The sequence below is a fragment of the Somniosus microcephalus genome, chromosome 8 (genome assembly GCF_052327205.1).
Source record: "Somniosus microcephalus isolate GS21.2 chromosome 8, FLI_Smic_1.0, whole genome shotgun sequence".
Taxonomy (NCBI): Eukaryota; Metazoa; Chordata; class Chondrichthyes; order Squaliformes; family Somniosidae; genus Somniosus; species Somniosus microcephalus.
The window spans coordinates 210,043,740-210,069,935 of NC_140994.1; the positions used below are offsets into that span (position 1 = coordinate 210,043,740).

The 26,196-nt window shown below is 40.4% G+C and overlaps 1 protein-coding gene across 1 annotated transcript in view; it reads right to left on the reverse strand.

The window, feature by feature from the left end:
* ddx46 (DEAD (Asp-Glu-Ala-Asp) box polypeptide 46) overlaps positions 1–26,196 on the reverse strand; it is a 71,472-nt gene that overhangs the window by 15,445 nt on the left and 29,831 nt on the right. The window contains exons 10-20 of the mRNA XM_085995663.1: positions 23,257–23,377; positions 22,984–23,159; positions 21,429–21,550; positions 18,277–18,355; positions 13,796–13,878; positions 10,506–10,670; positions 8,302–8,464; positions 4,449–4,642; positions 4,202–4,339; positions 3,874–4,023; positions 3,495–3,668 (exon numbers count right to left, since the gene is read on the reverse strand). Coding sequence (XP_085851789.1) covers positions 3,495–3,668; positions 3,874–4,023; positions 4,202–4,339; positions 4,449–4,642; positions 8,302–8,464; positions 10,506–10,670; positions 13,796–13,878; positions 18,277–18,355; positions 21,429–21,550; positions 22,984–23,159; positions 23,257–23,377 — 1,565 coding nt within the window. The remainder of the gene's footprint in view (positions 1–3,494; positions 3,669–3,873; positions 4,024–4,201; positions 4,340–4,448; positions 4,643–8,301; positions 8,465–10,505; positions 10,671–13,795; positions 13,879–18,276; positions 18,356–21,428; positions 21,551–22,983; positions 23,160–23,256; positions 23,378–26,196) is intronic.

Sequence of the window (26,196 nt, forward strand, 5' to 3'; positions counted from 1 at the left end):
AAACTTGAGGATTGGGAGCAGTTTATGATTCAGCAAAGGAGGACAAAGGGATTAATTAAGAGGGGGAAAATAGATTATGAGAGTAAGCTTGCAGGGAACATAAAAACTGACTGTAAAAGCTTTTATAGATATGTGAAGAGAAAAAGATTGGTGAAGTCAAGCGTAGGTCCCTTGCAGTCAGAATCAGGGGAATTTATACTGGGGAACAAAGAAATGGCAGACCAATTAAATACATACTTTGGTTCTGTCTTCAGAAAGGAGGACACAAATAACCTCCCAGAGATATCGGGGAACAGAGGGTCTAATGAGAGGGAGGAATTGAATGAAATCAGTATTAGTAGGGAAATGGTGTTAGGGAAATTGATGGGATTGAAGGCCGATAAATCCCCAGGGCCCGATAATCTACATCCTAGGGTACTTAAGGAAGTGGCCCTAGAAATAGTAGATGCATTGCTGGTCATCTTCCAAAATTCGATAGACTCGAACAGTTCCCATGGATTGGAGGATAGCTAATGTAACCCCACTATTTAAAAAAGGTGGTAGAGAGAAAATGGGGAATTATAGACCGGTATAGACTACCTTTTATCCGAACTTCCGAAAACCGAAACCCTCTAAAAACCGAAGGTTTTTTCGTTCAGCGTAAGTCGTGCGCACATGACCAGAGTGGCGCACGACTTGACCCCCGACAAATTTCCCAGTCTTATAAAATACCTTCCGAAATCCGAAATTTTCCGAAAACCGAAACACGGCTGGTCCCGAGGTTTTCGGATAAAGGATAGTCTACCTGTAATAACAGAGCACTTGGAAAACAGTGACAGGATCGGACAAAGTCAACATGGATTTACAAAAGGTAAATCATACTTGCTAATCTACTGGAATTATTTGAGGATGTAACTGGTAGAATAGATAAGGGAGAACCAGTGGATGTGGTATATTTGGACTTTCAGAAGGCTTTTGATAAGGTCCCGCATAAGAGATTAGCGTGCAAAGTTAAAGCACATGGGATTGGGGGTAAGGTACTGTCTTGGATAGAGAATTGGTTGGCAGACAGGAAGCAAAGAGTTGGAATAAACGGGTCTTTTTCCGAGTGGCAGGCAGTGACTAGTGGGGTACCGCAAGGATCGGTGCTAGGACCCCAGCTATTCACAATATATATATAAATGATCTAGACGAGGGAACTAGATGTAATATCTCCAAGTTTGCAGACAACACAAAGCTGGGTGGGCGTGTGTGCTGTGAGGAGGATGCCGAGAAACTCCAGTATGATTTGGACAGGTTGGGTGATTGGGTAGATGCATGGCAAATGTAGTATAATGTGGATAAATGCGAGGTTATCCACTTTGGTGGCAAAAACAGGAAGACAGATTATCTGAATGACAATAGATTGGGAAAAGGGGAAGTGCAACGAGATCTGGGTGTCCTTGTGCACCAGTCGCTGAAGGTAAGCATGCAGGTGCAACAGGCGGTTAAGAATGCAAATGGTATGTTGGCCTTCATAGTGAGAGGATTCGAGTACAGGAGCAATGATGTCTTGCTGCAGTTGTACAGGGCCTTGGTGAGACCACACCTTGAGTATTGTGTGCAGTTTTGGTTGCCTTATCTGAGAAAGGATGTTCTTGCCATGGAGAGTGCAGCGAAGATTCACCAGACTGGTATGGCAAGAATGACGTATGAGGAGAGATTGGGTCGATTAGGCTTATATTCGCTAGAGTTTAGAAGAATGAGAGGGGATCTCATTGAAACTTATAAAATTCTAACAGGACTAGACAGATTAGATGCAGGAAAGATGTTCCCGATGGCCGGGGAGTCCAGAACCAGGGGTCACAGTCTAAGGATAAGGGGTAAGCCATTTAGGACAGAGATGAGGAGGAATTTATTCACCCAGAGAGTGGTGAACCTGTGGAATTCTCTACCACAGAAGGCAGTTGAGGCCAATTCATTAAATATATTCAAGAAGGAGTTAGATATATTTCTTAAGGCTAAAGGAATCAAGGGATATGGGGAGAAAGCAGGGACAGGGTACTGAATTTGGATGATCAGCCATGATCTCATTAAATGGCGGAACAGGCTCGAGGGGCTGAATGGGCTACTCCTGCTCCTATCTTCTGTGTTTCTATGTGATCATAAATAGGACACACTAAGGTGTTACCCGAATACTAAGCAATTAAAAAAGGCAGGCAACTATCTTCAGTTGCCTGCTTGGATATCCGACTAATTTATCCATATTTAATAAATAAAATGCACCGTCAAAAAACCACCTATGGGGTTAATTCCTATTCTCGCTGTAGGACTGGATGCGTTTAGACGGGTTGGTCATGTGAAGGCAGAACAGGCACCTCTTGAGCAGAACCTGCAGGGCTAGATTTTATGTGGTGTGGCAGGAACATGTGATATGAGTTGGGTTTTCCTACCCTGGAAACAATCCCACCAATGCATTTCCTTTTTCAACTGGCAAACCTAATTACAGGAAACTTTGTGCTATCCGGCACCGACAAGACCGAGCTGTTGCCGTTCCCTCAAAACTGCCGGACACTCCAGCGCTAATGTTGAAAGATACGGAAGCTTCTGAGCTCCGTATCTGTCAACAAACCCGCAACAGCTTCTAAACTGTCCAAGCGTCTCTGTAGCTTAGCAACAGCTTCAGCAGACCTTGCAGACCTTGACTGTTGAGGAAAAAAGCAACGAGAAAAAAAAACCTAACGAAAACGGCACCTGATTTTTGCCGGTGGCTCGAGCATTCCGGACAGTTAGCCTCCGGATAACACAAAGTTTCCTGTATAAGCATTTCTACCGCTGGTTGTAGTTTTTGTTATATACTTCTATAATATTTTCCCCATCCCAACTCGTTATGAATAAAATAACCGTACTTATATTAGGTAAACAAAAACAGAAAATGATGGAAATACTCAGGTCAGGCAGCATCTGTGAAGTGAGAAACAGAGTTAACATTTCAGGTAGATGACCTTTCGTCAGAACTGGAAAAAGTTAAGAGATGTAACAGGTTTTAAGCAAGTACAGAGGCAGGGAAAGAGGGGAGGGAGGAAAGAACAAAAGGGAAGGTCTGTGATAGGGTGGCAGGCAGGAGAGATTAAATGACAAAAGGGATGATGGTGCAAGGTGAAAGAAGATGGTAATGGGACAAGTAAAGAAACAAAAGATGGGTCTAGAGGTGGTGTAAATGGGAATATCAGAATCATCAGCAACAGCTGCCATCCGAAAAAATGGGGGCCGAGGTTCTGATCTGAAATTACTGCACTCAATGTTGAGTGTGGAAGGCTGTAAAATGGCCAATCGAAAGATGAGGTGCTGTTATTCGAGCTCACGCTGAGCTTCATTGGAACAGTGTAGGAGGCTGAGGGCAGAGAGGTCAGAGTGGGAGTGGTCCGAAGAAATAAAATGACAGGTTTATATTAAATAAACTCACGTGGTTGTGCTGAGTCACAGTAGTTTCAAACTAGTTAATATTCCACTGATTTGCATTAGATATCTATTACCTGCGCTTCTGCACCAAGATTCTTCTGGGCATTGATCTTCAATGCTAGCCTCTTGGCAATCTCCAGTTTCTCTGCATTACCAGCAGATGGCACTGGAACATTAGCAGCTCCTGGCATTGCCATGTCTTTTACACGCTTCTTGGAATTGAACATGCTCTCAATCTGTTCATCAATCTGAAGAAAACAACCAAATGTTACAGCAAATTGCAGCACAATAAAATCATGAAATCAACAAGCAATTTAGATGCATTAGCTACTATAAATGATCAGTAATGATAAAATTCAAATATACCAAAGTAGCTTAACAGTAGTGTGCATGACAGCCTTTGCCACAAACCCCAAACGCCTATGTTTAGTTGACACTGTCTACAGTACTTACATCAACTGCAGTATCCTCATCATCAGAATCCTGCAGACCCAGAGCAGCTTTCTGTAGCTTCTTTCTTTCATTTGCCAGAACTTGTTCAGTCTCATCAAACTTAAAGCCTTTCCCAGAGAAGCCACTAGACTTCTTAATAGTTTTTCCTTCCTTAAGAACACAAAGAAAATAAACGGTTAATGAAATCAATTTGGCTGCTGTTCATTACATCATTCTGAAATCAGGTTAATTTCAAACAGCGCTTCCATGTTGCAGAATATTAATATTCAAATGCTTACATGTTCAATCCTTGAACCCAATTATGTGACTTATCACAATTACTACTTACTGCCTTTTGCTGTTCTTTGAAGTCATTCCACAATTTTTCCAGCTCAGGTGGAACAGAATTTCCTGACAGTTCTAAGGCCTTAATTATATCACCTGCATAACGGACTTGCTCCTCAGTAATGAATGTATACGCATAACCCTACAAAAAAAAAAGACGACTGATAAACAGTTAAACTCAACTGCATTTATCAAATGTAAAACACAGCAATTCATCAATGATCAGAGATAATTTTTCTTTGCATACTCACTTTGTTACCAGCTCTTCCGGTACGTCCGACTCGATGTACATAATCTTCATAGTGATTGGGACAATTGTAGTTGACGACAAGAATCAGCTGTTTCACATCCAGTCCTCGTGCTGCAACCGACGTTGCCACAAGCAATCGGCACACTCCTGTCTTAAAATCATTGATTATACTGTCGCGATCATATTGATCAATACCTGCAACAAAATCATTCACATTAAAGTTTTCTTTTGTCATTTTTATGAGAATATCTTAGGAATGTGTTTACAAGTTCAAGGTCCTTAAACCTTCAAAAATGAGGATGCTTAAACTCTCCACCTCCTTAACAAACTAACATGTTGATTAAGGTGATTGGTTTGTGAAAAATTTCACAATCATAAAACAGACGTGACAGCCACTGAATAAAATACTGCAGAACATTATCACAGGCCGCATTGTTCATATACACAGCACTTAAATCAATACTTTTCATATTAGGTGTAACAGAATGGGCTGCACATTAAACTCTGCAATAGCTGTGTCCCTTTCATCTGTGCACTAAACTCACCTTGTACAAAGCAACCGCTACCAACAACCTTTTGTCATTAATGAACTGGAAACCCAAATTAGCCAATTAAACAGCCCCACTGCTACACTAACACCATTTCCCTGCAATTTATTCAATTGTGTCATCTTTTATATCACCGTGTCCCACAACACTAATTAGTTGCATTTGTATGTCAAATTGTGGCCCTTTCTCAACTTATTTCCAAGAGACATTAATTTCTGTTAATGATGTAAAAAGCACATGGACATATATATCCAATATGTCAGAGTTTATACATTAACTAGTTACTAAATAAATATTTAATTCAATCCACCTCGAATGAGAATACTCTATAACTGCTCTATTCATTGTAAGTTCATCTTCCTTTTTAGGTGGATTATCAAGATAATAGAATGACTATGATGAGTAATTTGAGATTTTTTTACCCTTACTATCAATCTGTATGAAGAATTCCCAAGAAGTGCATAGCACTGACTGCATTCTGTACCAAATTATTTTGCCATATCAACACTGCTAATCTCATAAAAATGTTCTCTTTAATTCTTACTTCTGTCCATATGGCAAATTACAATATCCCAGACCAATCCTTCCACTGATTCTCTGAGCGAAATTGCTAATTGGTGCAAAAATGTGACAATCTACTTCTGCACAATGGGAACTAGGTTGAGACGATCCCTAATTCAATTCTCTAAGGACACTTACCTGGCTGAGAGAATTAAGAATCTTATACCATCCATCTGGGCTAAGATAGTCTCGTGGTGATGATACCGAAGTAACAAACCATAGGTCACGAGATTGAATCCCACCATGGATTATGAAATTAAATTCAATAAATCTAGGGTAGGTCCCAGAGACAAGAGAAATTGTTCTAACACACTGCATCCACTAGTTTCCTAAAGCAAGTGTCTACATAAGAAATAAAGCAGTACTGAAATTAATTTTAAATGAGTCTTCGTTAGAACATTGGCTGAATTTTCCCAGGTCCCACCCGAACGGTGTGGGGAACCCGGGAGATGGCAGGAAACTCAGAAGCTGTGGCATTTTAACTCCTGGCAGCAGGTTGGCAGCCCGCCCCCAGTCCCGCTTGGGTCAAAGTGGGCAGGTTGAATGCAGGTTGGGGTCAGGTTTTACATTTTTACAACTTTCACTTCCCCCACGCCTCCAACCCACCCTTTCTTACCTGTGAAAATTCCCGCCAAAGTGTTCAGGTCTGGTGTAAATTAAAGCATTTCTTCAGAGGTTATTGAGATAGCAAGTTAATTTTCCACACAGGGCGGTCACCTGTTCGGTTTGGGTAAGATGTCTGGTAACAAGGCTATTTTAAAATATAACATTTACGGTCGAGTTTCAGAGCAGGGAGAAGCGCTAAAAAAACATGCAGTTGCATGGACCTGGCTTAATTTCCATACATACAAAAAAACTTTGTTGTAATGAAACAAGACAGTGGTAAAATGAGGCTTAAAATATCTTGCCAATGCCTCTTCCTGCACTCTCCCATTCCAAGTGCAGTGTGTGCCATGGCAGCAGTTTCAAGCATTTTGCATCCCATTTGGAAATAGATAAAATAGGAAGAAGTCTATTATTTGTTTGGCTGTTTTAGCTATGTTTTGTTGAAATGTTTTCAGCCTATTTAAATATCTAACAATAGCAAGAAAACATGAAAAAGTTAGGATTGTAAATGAGAAGAGATTTTTGAAAAGCAAAACTAAGAGATCCCAAAGACGATACAGTACAAACAACAATCAAGGAATAAGAAGAAATAACAACAGAAAATGCTGGAAATACTCAGCAGGCCAGGCAGCATCCGTGGAGAGAGAAACAGAGTTAACGTTTCAGGTCTGGGACCCTTCATCAGAACTGGAAAAAGCTGGAGATGTAACAGATATTAAGCAGGTGCAGAGACAGGGAGGAGGGGGGGGGGGGTGGTTAGGAGGGGAGGAAGGAATAGAAAGAACACCCTGTGCTTTTGTAAGAGGCAGGAAAGATAAAATGTTGCAAATGGGAATGGCAAAAATCATACTGCATGAAAAATGGGGGCAGGGATAATTATCTGAAATTGTTAAACTCAATGTTGAGTCCGGTAAGCTGCAAAGTGCCCAATCGAAAGATGAGGTGCTGTTCCTCGAGCTTACGTTGAGCTTCATTGCAGCAATGCAATAGCCCGAGGACAGAGAGATCAGAGTGGGAGTGAAGTGGAGAATTAAAGTGACAGGCGACCGGAAGCTCAGGGTCACCCTTACGGACTGAACGGAGGTGTTCCGCATAGCGGTCACCCAATCTGCATTTGGTCTCCCCAATGTAGAGGAGACCTCATTGTGAGCAGCGAATACAGTATATTAAATTGCAAGACGAATTTTTGCTATTACAAGGAATAAGAAGAAATGGTTTAACAGGAAATTAAAACTTGAAAGGAAAGATGATTTTGGGGGGAAAAGAACAAGTAAAATTAAGTTTTTAAAAATAAAAACAAGATGAAGTATCAGAGAGAAGTTCAGAAGTCTAGGAGGAAACTATGCGCTGCAATTGCTGTCCATCTTCCTAAATCTATATACTTTTGGATCAAGCAAAATATAGCCTCCTCTTTTCAAAGAAGGATATACAAAGAAGTGCAACTGTAAATTTTGTAAGCAAAATCAAGAGCCTAATTTATTTGCAACAAAATTAAAAAGCAGTGTTAGGAAAGTACTCTATAATTCTGAATTTCATTTGAGATGGAAATATACAGCAAGGATGTACTATTTTACAGCTAGGGTGTACAAATCTGAATATTTTGTTTCAAAATAAAAAGGAACAAGGGAGGACAGAACAGGAACAGTAAGTGACGTTCATTCTAAACTCCCATTGTAACCCAATGTAAGACCAGGTTAATTTGCTGATTTATGCTCAGTTACTTCATCTCAGCTTTGGGAAGTTACGCCAGGATTCCCACTTCTGATCGCTATCCAGTAGCCCTGCTGCAATATACATGCGGGCTCAGTGATGTCCCCATGTTCAATCTGCCAACAACACACATTGGGGGTAAAATTTAACTTTGGTGGGGCACAAAACAGGTGGTAGTGGATCGGCCGCCCATTATATGCCCTGCCTAATTTTCCTTTCCATTAACTTCAATTAACTTGTGCTACCGCTAAAATAGAACTTTACCCTCATTATTTCCGTCTAAACCTGAAGAATTGCCACTTAAACAAGGCTCAGAATGTTACCTACTGGTGCTCATACAGCCACACTCCTGAGTGTGTCACCACCTTCACAAGGAGGACAAATTAACAATGGGGATGATGTGGTAATTGAATATACTTTACACAGTACCTCCATGTAATGACATGCAGGGGTAGGCTGCCCTCATCAGGTCCTTCAGTAAACCATCAGCATGCTCTTGCTTGTCCACAAACACGATAACGGAGCCATTTTCCTGGTAATGACCCAAGATTTCCAACAACTTCAAAAACTTGCTTTCCTCCTCTATGACAATCTGTGGCAAAAAACCAAATAAATATTTGCAATTATAACTTTGGTTAAAGAATACGTTTATGATATATGGTCTTGAACTACAAATTGCAATTATTGACAAGTTTAACCATACCATCCTCCTCCATTGTCCTGCTCAGTGCGATCGCTCTCAAGGATCTGTCCTTCACCACCTCCTTGTTCTCATCCAGTTAACCATCTTTGATCACGTCAAACTCTGTAACCTCGCAGGAAATTCAACTCCGCCACCCCACCCCCCCCCAACCTCTGTCTCAGGCTGTTCACAATCTCGATGCCCCAGAGTTAAGCTCCAAATCCCTATCCCCTCCATCACAAAGAGCACGTATTTCTAGCTCCATAACATTGCCCGCCTCCGCTTCACCTCAGCCCACCTGCTGCTGAAACTCTCATCCATGCCTTTGTCACCTTCAGATTCCACTATTCCAATGCTGTACTGACCGGCTTCCCGTCCTCCACCCTCAGTAAACTCTGCTGCCCCTATCCTATCCCACACTAAGTCCCACTCACCCATCATCTCCATCTTTGCTGACCTACATTCGCTCCTAATACCCAAATACCTCAAATTTAAAATTCTTATTCATGTGTCCCTTCATGGCCTCGCCCCTCCCTATCTCAGCAATGTTTTCCGTCTTTACAACCCCCTCACGAGCACTGCTCCTCTGACTCGGACCTTTTATGAATCCCCCTTACCTTCACCCACCATTGACGGCCATACCTTCAGCCGCCTAGGCCCATTTCTCATTTCTTCCCTAAGGCCCTCCTAAACACCCATCCCTTTGACTAAACTTTTGGTCCCCCCTCCTAGTATCTTGTTCTTTGGCCTGACGAACATTTCTTTCCCATATGCTCAGTGAAGCACAGTGGGACATTTTTCTACATTAAAGGCACTTTATAAATGCAAGTTGTTATTGTTACACAGATTATAATCAACTGCATGTTCTGCAAATTATCTGTTAACTGAATTTATAATATATTGATCAACTGTTTATTTATAGTTCAATCTGCACAAGTCTGCAAATGTCTGTACATAGCATGCACTCCCTGCACACATTGATCTTACTTCCTATATCAAGCTTTTGCAATGAACCCTCATGTCAACTGATGCGCTATCAATTACTCATAAAAGACGGAGAGTTAAGAGAGTAACTAAAGGCTTTTATTAACAAAAGAATGAAGGTCTGCCTCGAGTGGTCGACCGGTCCAGAAATACAAAGGGCTGGGGAGCAGTCACCTTTATACTAGGACTTGTGGGAGGAGTCAGCCGAGGCATGTCCAGGCATGTACACAGTGGAATACAAACAGTGGTTTACCACATCAACACATCAGTGGAAAAATCTAAGTGAACATTTATAGGGAGAAAATGCTATCAACATTACATTGTTATAATTTATCGATTAACCAATCGAATCACAATGTTTTTTTCCAAAAATTCCAGCCACTACTTTTTACACAATGAATTAAATTTCTGATGTCCAACACAAGGTTTAAAACAAAAAAAAATACATATTTCACAATAACGGGATTAAATTTACCCACTGAATTATCTTGTGCTTTTTAATGTTTTCCTTAAAGTTTAGTTCAAGACCTCAAATTGTCTCAAAAACCTGGTATGCCATTGTATACTTTTACTTCAAAACAGTCGCACAGAGCCTACGTGTGCATTCTGTGCATCTGCCGTTTTCAGAATTTTGTAGTATTAAATCTGTGGATCAGCATGAATTTTGTTGGAAGTGCTTACAGTGGTTTAGCTTCACTTGAGATGCACTGATGCAATGGTGGTAGTTTTTATTTATACTCATTATATGTATAATCACTCAGAAAGAGAAAGGTTTCACTTATGCTAAGGAGCAACATTTAGAATAAGCAATAATAAATGCAATGGCCACAATAGCGCCACACATTAAAAAATGAAAATTCCTTGCCCAGCATGGTTGTGGGGCTTTAGCTTGCTATACAAAAACATTCAACTGTGGAAATAAATTGCTAGATCATAATGGACGGTTCCACTGTTATTTAGCACCTACCACATGTTGTTCAACATCAGAGCAAACGACACTTCTACTACCCACTTGCACTTCAATAGGTTTTGTTAGTATTCGTCGTGCCAGGGCCTCCATAGCTCTGGGAAATGTAGCAGAAAACATAACGGTTTGTCGGTCTGGTCGAATGTTTTCTACTATTCGCATTACCTATTAATACACAAATAGAAACTTCATTTTTACAGTTCTTTCTGGTCTTCAGTAACAAATATCAGAGGTAAATTGTGGTTCAGAATTGGATCGCTCATGAACCATCTAATGAGGGCGGTGGCAGGACCAAGACAAATTGGTCCACTGGTCTCATTAGGAAAGTTACGCTGAGCTGTGGGTGCCATTCTCGGTGCCAGAGGCAGCTTGCTGTTCATGGGGGGAGGGGGTCTCATGAGAGTCCCGGGCGGGGGGGGGGAGCGAGAGATTAGGGAGGCAATCAGGATGTGGACGAGTGGTAGCCAGCATCAGGCTGTGGTTCTAAAGAGCACTCCTGCTCCTCATAGCTCTACATTACAAGTAAAAAAACCTTTTAACTTACCTTTTGAATGGCAGCCTCCAAGTACTGGTGGTTTAGCTAGTGAGCGCCTATAGAAACGACCACAGCATGCATGGCGCATACTGCGGTCACTCGCACTGCAATTTGGCAAAAGAGCCTGGAACAGGCGTTAGGCTCCTGATTTGCATATGCAAGGAGCCCAACACCAGTTTCTGGCGCGGGCCCTGGATGCCCATTGAGCAGCCCCAACAAATATGGCGGGCAACATTGCCACTGTAAAATTATCGCGTGCACATCACCCACCAAATTAGATCGTTAGGTGTCTGTTTTATGGGTGCAGCACCAATGAATTTCTAGACCCATAAGTCTATATCCATTGAGGTAAAAATGATTAGATACGTGGACTTTTTGTAGCATCTTAATGGTCATTTTCATTGATGATAGTAACAGTAAGATATATGGCCATAGAAAATTGTAACCTGCTGCTAGGTGCAGATTGGTGCAAACTGGTAAAAAAAATACAAGACGACATTAAGAAACTTGCACAATGGGCAGGTGAATGGCAAATGAATTTCAATATAGAAGAGAAGACTGAGGGGTGACCTAATAGAGGTATTTCAAATTATGAATGGGTTTGACTGGGTAGATGTAGAGAGGATGTTTCCACTTGTGTTGGGGGGGGGGGGGGGGGCGGAGAAAAGAGTCCAAAATTAGTGGTCATCAATATAAGATAGTTACTAATAAATCCAATAAGTAATTCAAGAGAAAACTTTTTACCCAGAGAATGGTAAGAATGTGGAACTTGCTACAACAGGGAGTAGTTGAGGCGAATAGCATCGATGCATATAAGGGGAAGCTAGGTAAGTACATGAGGGAGAAAGGAATAGGAGGGTATGCTGATAGGGTGAGATGAAGTCGAGTGGGAGGAGGCTCATGTGGAGCTAAAACACAGGCATAGACCAGCTGGGCCTGTTTCAGTGCTGTAAATTCTATGTAAAGTTATGAACAAAAACACTAGATGCTTTGAGAATGCCATCAGAAACTAAAAAGCTTAAAAAATATATTCTTATGTGCCAGGAGTGTGTAAATGAGCTCATACCCACGATTCCCCAGACAGTGAGTTACTAATCTCACCTCATCGTTGTAGGGAAGGGACGAACAGGAGCCAGGTCCTTTCCAATAGCCAAGAGGGAGGGAGAAATTAGATGGAGATTTGCCCTCTCCCAATCACTCCCACACAGCTAGCCATAAAGCAGCATTAGTTGAGGCTTGGTGACCAGGAGAGCAAGAAATTAACACTGCATTACTTATGCAAAAAATTTACCAGACCTGTCTGTTTAGGGAGTTACATCCAAGGAATTTAAAGGGGGTTTGATTTTCAGAAATATACCCAACAATGTCAACACACTCAAATATATGCTCCTGCAAATACCGTGAGAGATAAATGTACAACTCCAGCACAATATGCAAAGTTAAATTCTAAAAATAATGAAATTTAAATCATTTGATTCTGTTTGGGGGAGGGGGACAAGTTGTATCCATATAAAACTCTCGAGCTAATTTTTTAGTAACTGTCATAACCACAGATGTAATGCACTGCAACACTGATGAATGACTGGGGCAGGCGATATGGCACAATGTAATATGCCATGAATTTCGATATTTACACGTGTGGAACGACTTGCAATGAAAATGTTAGTTTTTGAGCACAATCGATTAATAAACTTGCTGATTGGTGAACTACTCTGTATGCTATATAAACATTTACCAAATCACATACGTTCAAAACAAAATGTGAAATGATTTATTAAGTGAACCAATCGACCTCTTGGAATGCCCATTTGTAGAATTATTTCAATGCAATGTAATGGGGCAGTAATTCCTCCCCAAACGCGTGAGTACGGAAGGGGTACTCACGCGTCTGGCCGGAGGAAATGCCGGTTTTCAGCATGCACAGCGCATGCGCTGAAAACCGGCATTTCCTCTCCTCTAACCCAAGAGGTGAAGAGGCTAGCGCATGCGCTGTAGGGGGCAGCGCGTGCGTCTTGGATTTCCTCTGTTTTGGGGGATTTGCGCATGTCTAAAGGCCTCTGGTCTTTACGCTTGTAAAAAGCACACGTAAGTATTTACTTTTACAGGTAAGTGGTTTTAGTGTAATTTAGAATTTTTTTCCCCCCACAGGTTTATTATTTTAAAGAATCTACAATAAGGTAAGTTTAGTTTTAGACCCTTTTTATTAAAAATTTATTTTTTTCAAAAAAAAATTATCGTTTAAATTATTTTTTTAAACTTATTTATACTTAATTTAATGATTGGGATGTTTTTTAAATTTTTATTTAAAGTTTAAATAGTGTTTTGGGCCCCCGTAGTTTTCATGAGTTTGACAGTTCTTACTCTCAAACTCATGAATGAACCTTCCCCTCCCATGATTGGTTGTACAGTGCTCACCTGATCCCAGCCGGCACATCGCACTAACTACGCCGCTGGATCAGGTAAGCACTGCGCGCTGACATCTGAACCGGGCCTGTGACAGGAAATGCAAGCAGGCCCGGGCTTCCGATGTCAGCGCGCAGGGTGAGTGCAGATCGGGGGCTTGCATGCGCGGCAAGCCCCCGACACCAAGTTCTGGGCCATTACCATTTTCTGTGAATTTTGTTCATTGCAGCAGAACTTTGAAATGAATACACGATCAGCTAGCCACACATATCCAAATAAGTGAAATGTAACTATTGAATAGTCAAAGCTATCAAACAATATTTTCAGAGAAAAACTTCTTGAAAATGCTTACCTGAGGCTCAAAACCCATATCAAACATTCTATCTGCTTCGTCAAGTACAACATAGGTAACTCTGCGAAAATTTGTCACACGACCTAGGAATAGCAAGAATATAATTTTAATAAGTGCTCTGCGCAAACATTCAGCAATCCTTAAATCATTTAAACCGATTTTATATACTAAAATACAAAAACTAAACTAAAAAAAACGAATCATCTTTCCCAAATTAAGCACCAACTTGGTCCATAGTTTCATGATTATAATTCTCCTTTATACTTTGTCTTGTCTTCATACAGATATTACATTCTTAAGTACGGATTATACATTGGGTACAATACTGTATGAAAACAGTTGCCCATGTTTTCTAACTCTTCTCTTGCGTACCATCGGGGCAAGCAGAACCTGCAAAATTCACAAAACAGCCCTCTCCAAAACAAACACCCATCACACAATTTTAGACTGAGATGAAGCATGGAGCCACATCAGCCATTATCTGACAAGTCTCAGCATTCACCTAGAAAAAGAACATATTAGAGATTACGCCGCATGTGTGGAAGACAGGACCCTTGCTACTTGCGTTTAACGGCTATTAGTCGGTGTATTTTATATTAAGTAACTGCATACTTCCTCTAGAGGCTTAACCAGTGAAGTAGTGAAGAACTGCTGTATGCTGGATTTTATTCAACTTTCTAAGTATCTGAATACAAGAACATTAAACCTATATAAATGAAGTGGAAAAAACACGTGAAAATATTCCAACAGTAGAGCTTATATTCTGAAATGAATAGGACACATTCACAAGGAGCCACAAGTTTAGTAACTGGATACTGCACAACTTTATTATGGACCTACCTCCGATGGGTTAAGTCTTGCATGCCCAAATCAAATTTCTTGAGGAAACTTTCTCCATATGGGTCAAATAATGTTGACAGTTTAGTAAAGTGATATTCAATATCATACAGTATTTGTCTAATATTAAACTGTATACTTTCTCATGCATTCAAATCAGCAATCATGTCTGATATAAAATACATTAGGTGCTACAATGAAGTCATAATGAACTACCTTTAAATCTACACATACCCCCAGCAATATTTTGTTTGATATCAATGTGTGATTTAATTGATTTTTATTTTAAAGCACAATCATTTCATAAGTAGCTCCTGTGTCATAGAAAAGCTTAAATCTTCTTGCTAGATTTGCACAGTCTTACTACACAGCAAGATGGAGAAGGAAATGGATTAGAGGGCAATTCTTGACCACTTACTGAAAGTTTCTTGCCAATACAAAATTACCAACAAAGCTAATCAAATACCAGAATGTATCTCTAGAGCATTTGACTTTGTCAAAGTTATTTTATCCTTCTATAGTTCACTGGTGAAGCCACATATGAAATATTCTGCAATTTGGGGGCAGTCTTATCTTCAATGCAATGGACAGGGCTCAGAGAAAAATGACAAGGATGATTATGGCCCTTAGTATTCCAAGGCAAGACAGCAGACTCAATGAACTTGCATTTGTTGTGGAAAGGAAGATTATGTTCCAGCTCCTTAAAATACTGAGAGGCACAGATGGAGATATAAGCAATATGATAGCAAAATACTGCAGATGCTGGAAATCCGAAATAACAGAAAATGCTGGAAAAACTCAGCAGGCCAGGCAACATCCGTGGAAAGAAATTAGAGTCAACATTTCCGGTCAAAACCCTTTATCAAGACTAAAGAGGCACAGGGAATGAAATAGATTAAGAGGCCGGGCTGGGAGAGAACAAAAGAGAAGAGACATTAAGAGGTATTCAAAACGAGATGAGATGGTGATGGGACTAGTGGAGACAAAAGACAGCTCTAGATTAGGTGTGAAATGTGCTGGCAGAATGGGAGACAACTGCCATGTGGGAGAGAGAAAAAAAAGGAAAGGATGGGGGGGGGGAGGGAGAAACCAAAACAAAGGTGTGGATAAAAAATATAAGTAAAAATGTAATAGGGGCCATGGTTATGATCTGAAATTGTTGAACTCGATATTGAGTCCGGAAGGCTGTAAAGTGCCTAATCGGAAGATGAGGTGCTGTTCCTCGAGTTTACGTTGAGCTTCCGTGGAACAATGCAAGAGGCCAAGGACGGTGAGGTCCGAGTGGGAATGGGGCGGTGAATTAAAATGACAGGCCACTTGAGTTGATCGGTGAGTGTAGAACCAGATGACATTACTTTAGTAAAAGTTTTTATCTGCAAGATTATAAGATTGCTTTGCTTTTTTGATTAGTCAGTGGGTCTTTACAACTCTATGTCCCGTTCCCAATTAGGGAATCATAAGATAAGTACAGATGAGGAAGTCTGTTCACCCTTATCTGCTCATTGATCTAGGAAAACCTAGTTTCCCCCAGAACTTTCAATTGTCCAACATTTTGCCTCCATCACTCTAACCAAAGTTAGTTCAAATTGTCATTGTTTACCTGAAGAACCTCCTAACATCGGTCCTAAATTTGCTGTAATCTGATTGGCCTATAAATCTCAAATTTGATTTCTCCCATCTGATTGGTTAGCCGGCATCAGATTTGAGAAAACACACAAGACAGCCATGATAATTCCAAGTGAACAGAGAAATTTGAAAATTTAAGTTGGTAACTGAAAGCTAAAGTAAAATTAACCGGAAATATTTAAAAGTTCAAACTCTAACTGAAAGTTTAACTGTCAAGCAGTCACACGGCAGTACGAGAAACCTGGGCCATCTGTATTTATAAGCGGCTTGTGATTTTCTTTTCATTAATGGCGAGTGGATTAGTAAGAGTTGGGTATCAGCTCCTGATATCTGCACTGTTCACAAAAACATATTTTGGAATTATGTCACAACCCGTAGGCCAACATTTTCTGAGTAAGCCCAACAGTGAGAAAACATGCCTGCCGTCAGCACATACCAAAAAATCACGGATGCGTTGCTCAAACATTTCTAACATGCGCTGGTGGCGGACAAGGTTCCTTGCCATTAGTGCATACTTGGAAAATTTAAGTTATAGTGTTTAAAATCAACAAGCCTCAAGTGAGACTTGAATTTAGAAAAATGTTGCTATGGCAGGGAGAGACCATGATCAGGAAAGTGCTTCTCCCAGGTTGAGGGTGTTCCATTGCACTTCAGGTGTGCCGATTCCTGCGACGTCCCCACATGCAGGATACGCAACAGCCTCATTTGTAGTAGTGGGGGATTGTGCTTGCGCTTTTACCTGGAAATTCAATAAAGGGTAGCGGGATAAGTGGAACAGGTTCTCAACAAAACGAGCTAAGCTGCACATACATCTAGCCGGGAACAGAGCTGAAGGTCATAGGGATAGATCACAACAGATCCAGCCCACTAAGGCTGGGGGAAGAGGCAGATTGTTAACTGTGTAAGGCAGCTTTTAGGGATCAAAGAATGGCTATTTAGAGCTTTCAAGTCAGGAGATTAAATTGATGATTGGGTAGATTAATACATGAAGAAGCTGTTTGATCGACTGAATGACCCTTTCTTGTTTCACACTTTATTAAAATAATTGATTCTGTGTGGTCTGTCATAAGAACATAGTCGTTGAGTATATTCAAGACAGAGATCGATAGATTTTTGGATATTAAGGGAATCAAGGGATATGGGGATAGAGCGGGAAAGTGGAGTTGAGGTAGAAGATCAGCCATGATCTTACTGAATGGCAGAGCAGGCTCGAAGGGCCGAATGGCCTACTCCTGCTCCTATTTCTTATGTTATGTTCTTATTTTAAAGTTTAGTCCTCTACTAAATTTAACACTGCCAAAAACAAACACTGAACCTATTCAGACTCTGAAATGAAAAGCTGTCATCAATAAGTGAAGAATTCACTTGCTGTGTAGAAAGACACAAGAGAATTTTTGTTTTTTATATTGACCCAAGTTAGAATGTTTTGTCTTCTGTTTGCTGTTCAATATCTAGAATTATAGCATGCTGCTTATGTTATTTTAGATACAGAAGTGCACCAACAAAGAGAAGCTGTCTATATTGAGAGAAGTGCTCACGCTCATATGTGTTCCATTATGCTGCATTTGAAACAGGGCCTACACCTCAACAACAATCAGCAGTAAGATTCCTCTGCAGAGCCCAGGAAACCATTGTTTGAATAATGCTGATGCAAAGACTTTCTGAAGTCAGGGTAGGGGGAGGGTGTCATAAAATGTGTACCTTAGTTAGCATCAAATTCTGTATATGCATCAAACTGAGTAGCGCTGAGTAGGTGCGCTTTGTGAGGAATTAATTCCACATTGCATCAGTGGAGCTAATCACTCAAGTGACCATCTCTCCTAGGCTCTACATAGGAGTCCTTCACTGCTTAAAAAATGCAAACTATGGGAAACATATAGAGGTTGAGTACTTTCTCCTTTTAAAGTGCTTCCCCCTACATTCCGCTTTAAGTGGCTTCCATGTATACTTAACATTAGATAAGTGATCAAGTGTAAACTATAGCAAGCGCTCAACTGTTTACAACTCCCTTTACTTACCATTATTGGCTGCAAGCATGTCTATCATGCGGCCTGGTGTACAAACTATAATTTCTGCTCCTCGCTTTAGTTCTGCAATCTGGATTAAGAAATAAAATGATTTTTTGGATACACAATGATAAACAAGTCATCATAAGTTATTCATTAAGAATTAGGACTCAGTCAATCATTCAAGTTGATTTTGTTTGGAGGAGCCTCTAAAAATTTACTGTTAGAACATTCCCATGAGAGATTTAAAATTTTATGGAGCCGTATTTGTAATAATTATATAAAGTGAAGTATATTCTATTAAATGATTACACAATTCAAAATGTTATCTGTACAGTATTATATTGTACAGTTTGAGCTAAACCTAGTATTTTTGTTAAGAGGACATAAAATCTCAGAGCTAATTCAATCTCGATGTATATTTTTAAAACCAAAGCAAAGTATTGAGTATAGTTCGTGGTAATAACAGCTGTTTAGAAAAATTACCCCCTCTGCCAAGTAATGCACTTGATTACACACTCAAGACTCATTATAAAAACACCTTCTCATTGCTATCTAACTGTACGGTCTGGTGTTTTTTGGAAAGTCACAAAGGTGACTTCACCAAATTCATAACTAAACTGGGCACTACTGAGTAATCACAGGCATTAAGAGGGAAATGTTGTTTTATCCACAATCTTCTTTTCTTCCTTTGTAATTGAAATCTAATCGTGTATAAGTGGGCCAGACAAGGGCTGGTCATCTCAATGCTTGACTTGTTACTTGCAGATAAGTAGGGGAGAATGGGGAAAGAGAAGAAATCAAAGAGAAACTCTAGAGTAAGAGAGTTCTGGCATTCAACAGAACAATCTAGAGCAGAGATTGTTATTTTATCCATGATGTAGTCACGAATATGATTAAGACAAATGAATGTAACTTCTGAAGGAATTAATAATTTAATATTCATTATAATTAGCACATTATGATTGTTGCATTTAAGAACATAAGAAATAAGAGCAGGAGTAGGCCATATGGCCCCTCGAGCCTGCTCCGCCATTCAATCAGATCATGGCTGATCATTGACCTTAACTCCACTTTCCTGCCCGATCTTCATATCCCTCGATTCTCCTAAAGTCCAAAAATCTATCTATCTCAGCCTTGAATCTATACTCAAAGATTCAGCATTCACAGCCCTCTGGGGCAGAGAATTTCAAAGATTCACCACTCTCTGAGTGAAGAAATTCCTCCTCATCTCAGTCTTAAATGGCCTACCCCTTATCCTGAGACTATGCCCCCTAGTTCTAGACACTCCAGCCAGGGAAATAACCTCTCGGCCTCTATCCTGTCAGGGGAATGTATAGATAATTCATCCTGTCAGGGGAATGTATAGATAATTCATATGAAATGCAATATTAATCCATATAAGTAAACTGGAGAATGTAACTAATCATAAATTTAAAGAAACACTACATGAGGTTTGTACAAGAATAGCTAGGGAAGGAAAGGCTAAGGGAAGTACTTGCAAACTACCTTTCTCTCAAAGCAAATCTAACTATATAACTAATACTTTTAGGAATTATCAATACATTTTATAGATTTTTAGATGCCTTTTCAGATCGCCAATGCCCTCTCCTCCCAAGCCAATCTTGTAGCAGGTTACTAGAGACTTGTGTCTCCATAAACCTAAAAAAACTTGTTTTTCTCAAATCTTACTGCACAGTGGCTAATCTTCTTATCAGGGCCACCAGCTCCACAGAACTTCCCAAGCTCAGATTTAGCTTCCAGTATCCAGCACTTGTACTTCACTAACAGCAAAGGAGCAATGTTTAGCATCAAAATGTCAACTGTGAGCAATGAGAATCACAAATACCAAAAGATGGTGGCTCCAACTGGGAGGCCAGCTACTTAATGGCAAGTTTTTATAAAATGATAACTCGATTAAAAAAAAAGTAGAATTTTATGCATGAATATACTAGAATATTATTATTGTGGGGCATTAGGCTGGAGTATTTCCTTACCAGTAAAACACTGAAGTTGTAATACTACAAGACATAGCTCCTACACCTCAAATCTACATTACGTTATTACAGAACAAATTTTCTATTACTGATTGAGTAATCTGGGAAACAAAGACTGGACATTTTGCACAATTGCAGATAGAATGCTACAATGCAAGTCTCTGGTACTCAAGGAATTACAAACAAGTCATCGCACTGATGGGTAAAAAGCAAAATACTGCAGATGCTGGAAATCTGAAATAAAAACAGAAAATGCTAGGAAAACGCAGATCAGGCAGCAATTGTGGAAAGGAAGATAGGGTTAATGTTTCAGATGGATTACCTTTCATCAGAAACAGAAGGTAATCCACCTGAAATGTTACCCCTACCGTAGTATCTCCAAAGATGCTGTGTGACCTGAGTGTTTCCAGCATTTCTTGCTTTTATTATTGTACTGATAAAAAAAAACTAGTAACTGTATTCTAATGAATTGCTTGTAACCTTAATAACTTCCAACAAATTTTATAAAAGCTTTTGAATGAAATTTCAATTTGTTATGAAAACACAGAATTTCATTATACAGGAAACTTTGGTTTATCCGGAGGTTGTATGTCCGGAATACTCGATCTAATGGCAAAAATCAGGAGCCATTTTCTGTAAGTTTTTTTAGATCTCGTTCTTTTTTTCCCCCCAGTCAGCCACTGCAAGGTCTGTAGCTATAGCAACAGCTTCAGCTAGAGACGCTTGCAGCTGCCTCTTTAGAAGCTGTTGCTAAGCAACAGTGTTTGTTGTCAGATACGGAGATGAAAACCTCCGTATGCTTCAACATTAACTTTGTATGTCCAGCAGTTTTGATGGATCGGCAACACGCCGGTCCTGTCGGTGCCGGATATCACAAAGTTTCCTGTATTAGGATCAGTTCCAACAATTTGACTCCAGTGGGTAGCTGGAGTTTCTCTATCACTCAGTGGGAAGTTCAGGAAGGTCTCAGGTTCCTGGTCTGCATTGATTTAGCTGGTTTATTTTTCATAAAGCATTTGACCTCCACCCCAAAATGAATAGCCTGCCAACACTCACTGTTTAGGCTTGTAAATGAAGAAAGGCCACTTGGGCAAGGTATACAACAGTTCCCACGTGAATTAGTGCTTTGAGCATAGAAAGGGCAAAAACTGGTCGAAAATGAATTACCTGTTCACTTATTCCAGTTCCACCATAAACACACACTACCCTCAGTCCAAGAGCTTTTGAGAACTTCTTGCATTCTTTGGTAATCTGAAGGGCTAACTCACGGGTTGGAGTTGCGATGAGTGCTGAAAACAAATTTTAAAAATTGATAATTTCCAGAGTACATTAAAATGTCATTGGCTCTTTAAACAAATGGAGTGACTGTACAATTGAGGATTGTCAATTCTGAATACATATTGTGATTAGCCCATACCTTTCAAAGTTTTCACCAATGTTTTTCCTAATTATGGTGTTCAGCGATTTTCCAACTACCATTGTGAGGCTAACTAGTTTATAATTACGTGGCTTTTTCCTTTTTTTCCCCAACAGGATCTAACATTCCCCACTCTCTAGGTTTTTGGTACAACTCCTCCTCTCAAATAATTTTGGAAAATGAGCGCCTCTGGTATTTCAATCACTAACCTCACTTGGTATTCACGAAAGTAGAATCTCATCTAAGCCTTATTAACCCTTTTAATATAGTTTCCATTTTATATATCGCTTTCCACATACTTGCTCATCCACAGATAACTAGAAGTAACAACAAATACGTGGGAGTGTCTTACAGGATGTACTATTCTAACATATACCTGTAGTTTTTAAAGCAAAAAAAATAGTTTCAGTTGAAGTTGTGGCCCTTACGGGTGGGGGCCTTAAGTTTGGGCTAATCCAAATTGAAATTTATAAATCCTGGTTGCTAAGCCTAAGAAAACTCAAAAATTAGATCACAGCTGTACCATCACTCACTGTTGTTGTTTTCATCAATAGAATATTGTTATTTCACACAATCCGAAATTCTGATGAAAACATACTAAACTTGCTAAATGTATGAGGGTTTTCAATCACAAAACTCACCATGAAATTCAGTATTAGCAATTGATGAAATCTGCTTGCATATTGGGCTTTAAGGCAAGTTACTGTTATATTACAGGGCAAATTCAAATCCTAGAACAATAACTGGTACGGTGAAAGCTATGATATATGCATACCTAATTTATTACTGCCATGAGATCAGTTGGCAGTTTTGTTATATTATGTTCAACTGTTGTGTTTCTTAACAAAATTAATAGAAGAGGAACACTGGAAACTGGTGGTTTACATAAAATAAATCAACCACTGGGACACAGCATTACACTGTGGTTTATTTTCTGTAAGGCACTTGCTTTTGTAACATGCTCATTTATTTATTTCGTTTGGATAGTGTTTACACTTACTATTTATGGATGCATGGGTACACATGACAATTCATGTGTGTTTAGCATCTGTGTCACTGTCTTTAATCCTTTGGTAGCGACATGCAGTGCTAGGTGATGCTGTCTCAAAATGTTCCAGTGGCCACAATACCACTTTACAGGCCATGTATTTTTTTTTGAAAAGGGAAAATTACAGTCATACCAACACAGCAAGAACAAGAGGTACATGGAGATAATTGAATCTCAACTGAATCAGAGTTTTATAATTCTGTGATACTTGATTGCAGTGCTGTGGCATCCGTAAGCACACAAGACTAAATACTCACCAACAGGACCTTCCCCTTCTTCAAGCGGCCTCTGATCCATGATGTGTCGGAACATAGGTAAAAGAAAAGCAATGGTCTTTCCACTTCCAGTTTTGGCAATTCCAATTAAATCACGTCCACACATGACGGCAGGGATTGCCTGTGCTTGGATTGGTGTCGGCTTCTCATATCCTTGCCTAATATTAGAAAACAATATGTTTTTTGGGGAATTGGCGAGGAGCGAGTGCATTTATAAAATCATTTCAATACTGTAATGTTTTAGAAAATACTCACTTTTTCAATGAACTTAGTATCTTCATGGCGATCCCACATTGCACCCATGATTTAATTGGTTTTGGACAGCCTTTGCCACGAACTGCAATTCCCTCCAACTCCAATCTGTAGGCATTCACTTCTGTAAAAGCAACACAAAAGGCTTGAAACTACAAGAGTTCGATCACTGCATAAAATGATGTGATAGTCAAGTTAGTTGAATAGTGATCAACAGGATGCTCCTGTGCTTGTTTCAGTAACCAGCCAAAAGCAGCCACTCACTTAGTCCTCTTGGCCACAGAAGGTGCAAGACATTGAAGAAACAGGCCAAAATCTGGAGGAAGTGAGGGGGATAGACAAAGGAACAGCAAGTGCCCATCAAAGCCAAAAACACACAAGTAATTTTTACAGAATTAAAAGAATTGGGTCCTGAACAAATATCCCCCATAAATGCCTTTCTCCATTTTGTCATGCTTCTATGAAGTGTTTTGGGAACGTTCTTCTACCTTAAAGGCACTGAATACATGCAAATTGTGGTTTGTATTTCAGTATATGCCGTATTCTAAAACAATACCAGTTACTCTTTGAAGAAAAATTTAAAATTAAGAGCATCATGATAAATAGCAATTTAACTAACCATAACACAAATTACAACAGATGGGGAAAGGTCAAATTGCGACAGTCATATAGTCAGGGTACCATAGAAACAAAAGAAAGATAACCATCAGTTGCTGCTCATAGTCTGAAGTGACAATTTACTCAAGTACTAACTCCACTGTGGTGTCATGATCTGACTCAGTTAATCAGTCTGCTCATATAATAGAAATTTGGCGTAATATTCAAATTTGTGTTTTTTTCCTCAAATCAAAAAAGTTACAGATGCCTCATGAGCTGAAATCAGGACACCCCATCACATGCACAGCAGGTATCAGCCACCACCCCCAACAGCTAATCAGAAATGTAGTCACCAATCCCCACCCACTGAGCAAAAATAATCACACCAACCCACCCCCTTAATGCCTATCGACTTCTTCCCCCCACAAGAACACAGCCTTCTCTGCCCCCTAGTGAGTACAAATACAAGCTTGATCCCCCCAATTTAAGAAAAACTCAGTTTTCCCCCCTTCTACTGAAGATAAACTCATCCTCCCCACCACTGAGCATAGTCAGCCTGCCCCTCTCCTTTAATAAAAACAAATCCCGATCTGAAGCTTGTGCTCCCCCCAACTCCACAGAACAAATTGGGGCCCATGCCTGCCCGTGAGCAGTAACTCCTCCCAATGGAAAAAAAAACTTCCCCTCCACCCACTGAGAAACAACTCGTGCATCTTCCAGCTTCTCCCTCAGAAGCAACTCACCACGGCCCCCAATATGGACCAAAAACATACCCTCTATCTCCCTCCCCCAAAAGAAAAATGCTCTGTAATATTCCTCACGCCGCTCAGAGATGGAATTGGGTCCTGGCCCAGTGCAGCTCCTCCACCGAGAGAAAAATTGGTCGTGGCCAGGTGCCTACCAATCTGAATAACGGATCTGGTTTTGACTGGCTGTGTAGAACATCATGGGACATTAATTAATTAGTGATATATATAAAAAAGGTTTTGAACATGGCACATACTTCCTGCCCATATTATCCCTACTTTAGAGGCGAGAGTGCCACCATAAAGCCAAGAGTCAGATATGCCATCTTTTACATGAGATGTTAAACTGAGGCCCCATCGCCACATAAAAGATACCATGGCATTATTCGAAGAAAAGCAGGGGAGTTCTCCCTGTGCCCTGGCCAACATTTATCCCTCAACCAACACCACTAAAAAGCAGGTTATTTGGCCATTTATCGCATTGCAGTATGTAGGACCTTGCTGTGTGCGAATTGGCTGCCATGTTTGTCTACATTACTATAGTGACTACACTTCAAATGTACTTTATGGTTGTGAAGCACTTTAGGACGTCCTGAGGAACTGAAAGTTGCTATATCATGCTGTAGTAGTAGGGCACTGATTACTAAATGACACTAGACTGTAGTCAGTGGCATCTAACTACCAAGTGACTCAGGAGTGCAAATCACGCTCGTCCACTCCGGGAAAATTTTGTTTTCCCAACTAGTTTGTGGTGTTTTTTTATAACATTTTTGTTTTCCTCACGATTTCTAGGGCAGCCGAGGCAAACCCAGTTTGCAGTTACTCAATTTTCGATTGTGGTTTACCTGTTCCACACCCGCCCTGTATAGCCCAGCCTCAAACCTATTGCTTGTGCCGAGGCACCGATCCTATCTGTGGCTCCTGGTTCTTGTTAGAACCAATTTCCATTACGCTAGTTTCATATCCTTATTAGTTATGATCATGCCTTGAGCCCGCTGCCTTGGCTCTTGCATCTCCTACTTGAAACCTGCCACCGAGGAACTCTCCCTCTCTTTCTGGCCTCTTGATCCCCCACCCATCATTCACATTTACATGCCACCCCAGAAGCCTCCTTCCAAGCATCAGATCCTCATGCTGGCTGGACCAGCAATGAAGTCTTCAAAAACATAAATTAAGCACTTAAAATACTAGACAAATACATAGTACAGGTAGAAAGTCCCGAATCCGGCAACCTCGGGACCGAGGCAGTTTTCGGGTTTTTCCAGACTTCGGAACGTGTTTCTGATGTCCGAAGTGCAGAAACGCCCGAGCCCAGGTTGTGATATTTCCGGACTTCGGACATCAGAAACACATGCCGAGCCCAGAAATGCCTGGGCCCAGGTTGCGTTTTTGTTAAGCCTCCCTCAGGTTGTCCGGATTCTGGAACATTTTACAGATTCCGGACCCCTGCCACCAATCATCCCGGAGTTCGGATTCTGGAACATCGGATTTGGGACGCTCAACCTGTATTACAAACACAAAAATGACGGGCATAAAAAAGCCATCAAAATCCTACCCCATACAGTCCTAATGCCTGGAGCATCATGATTAGACACCCCTT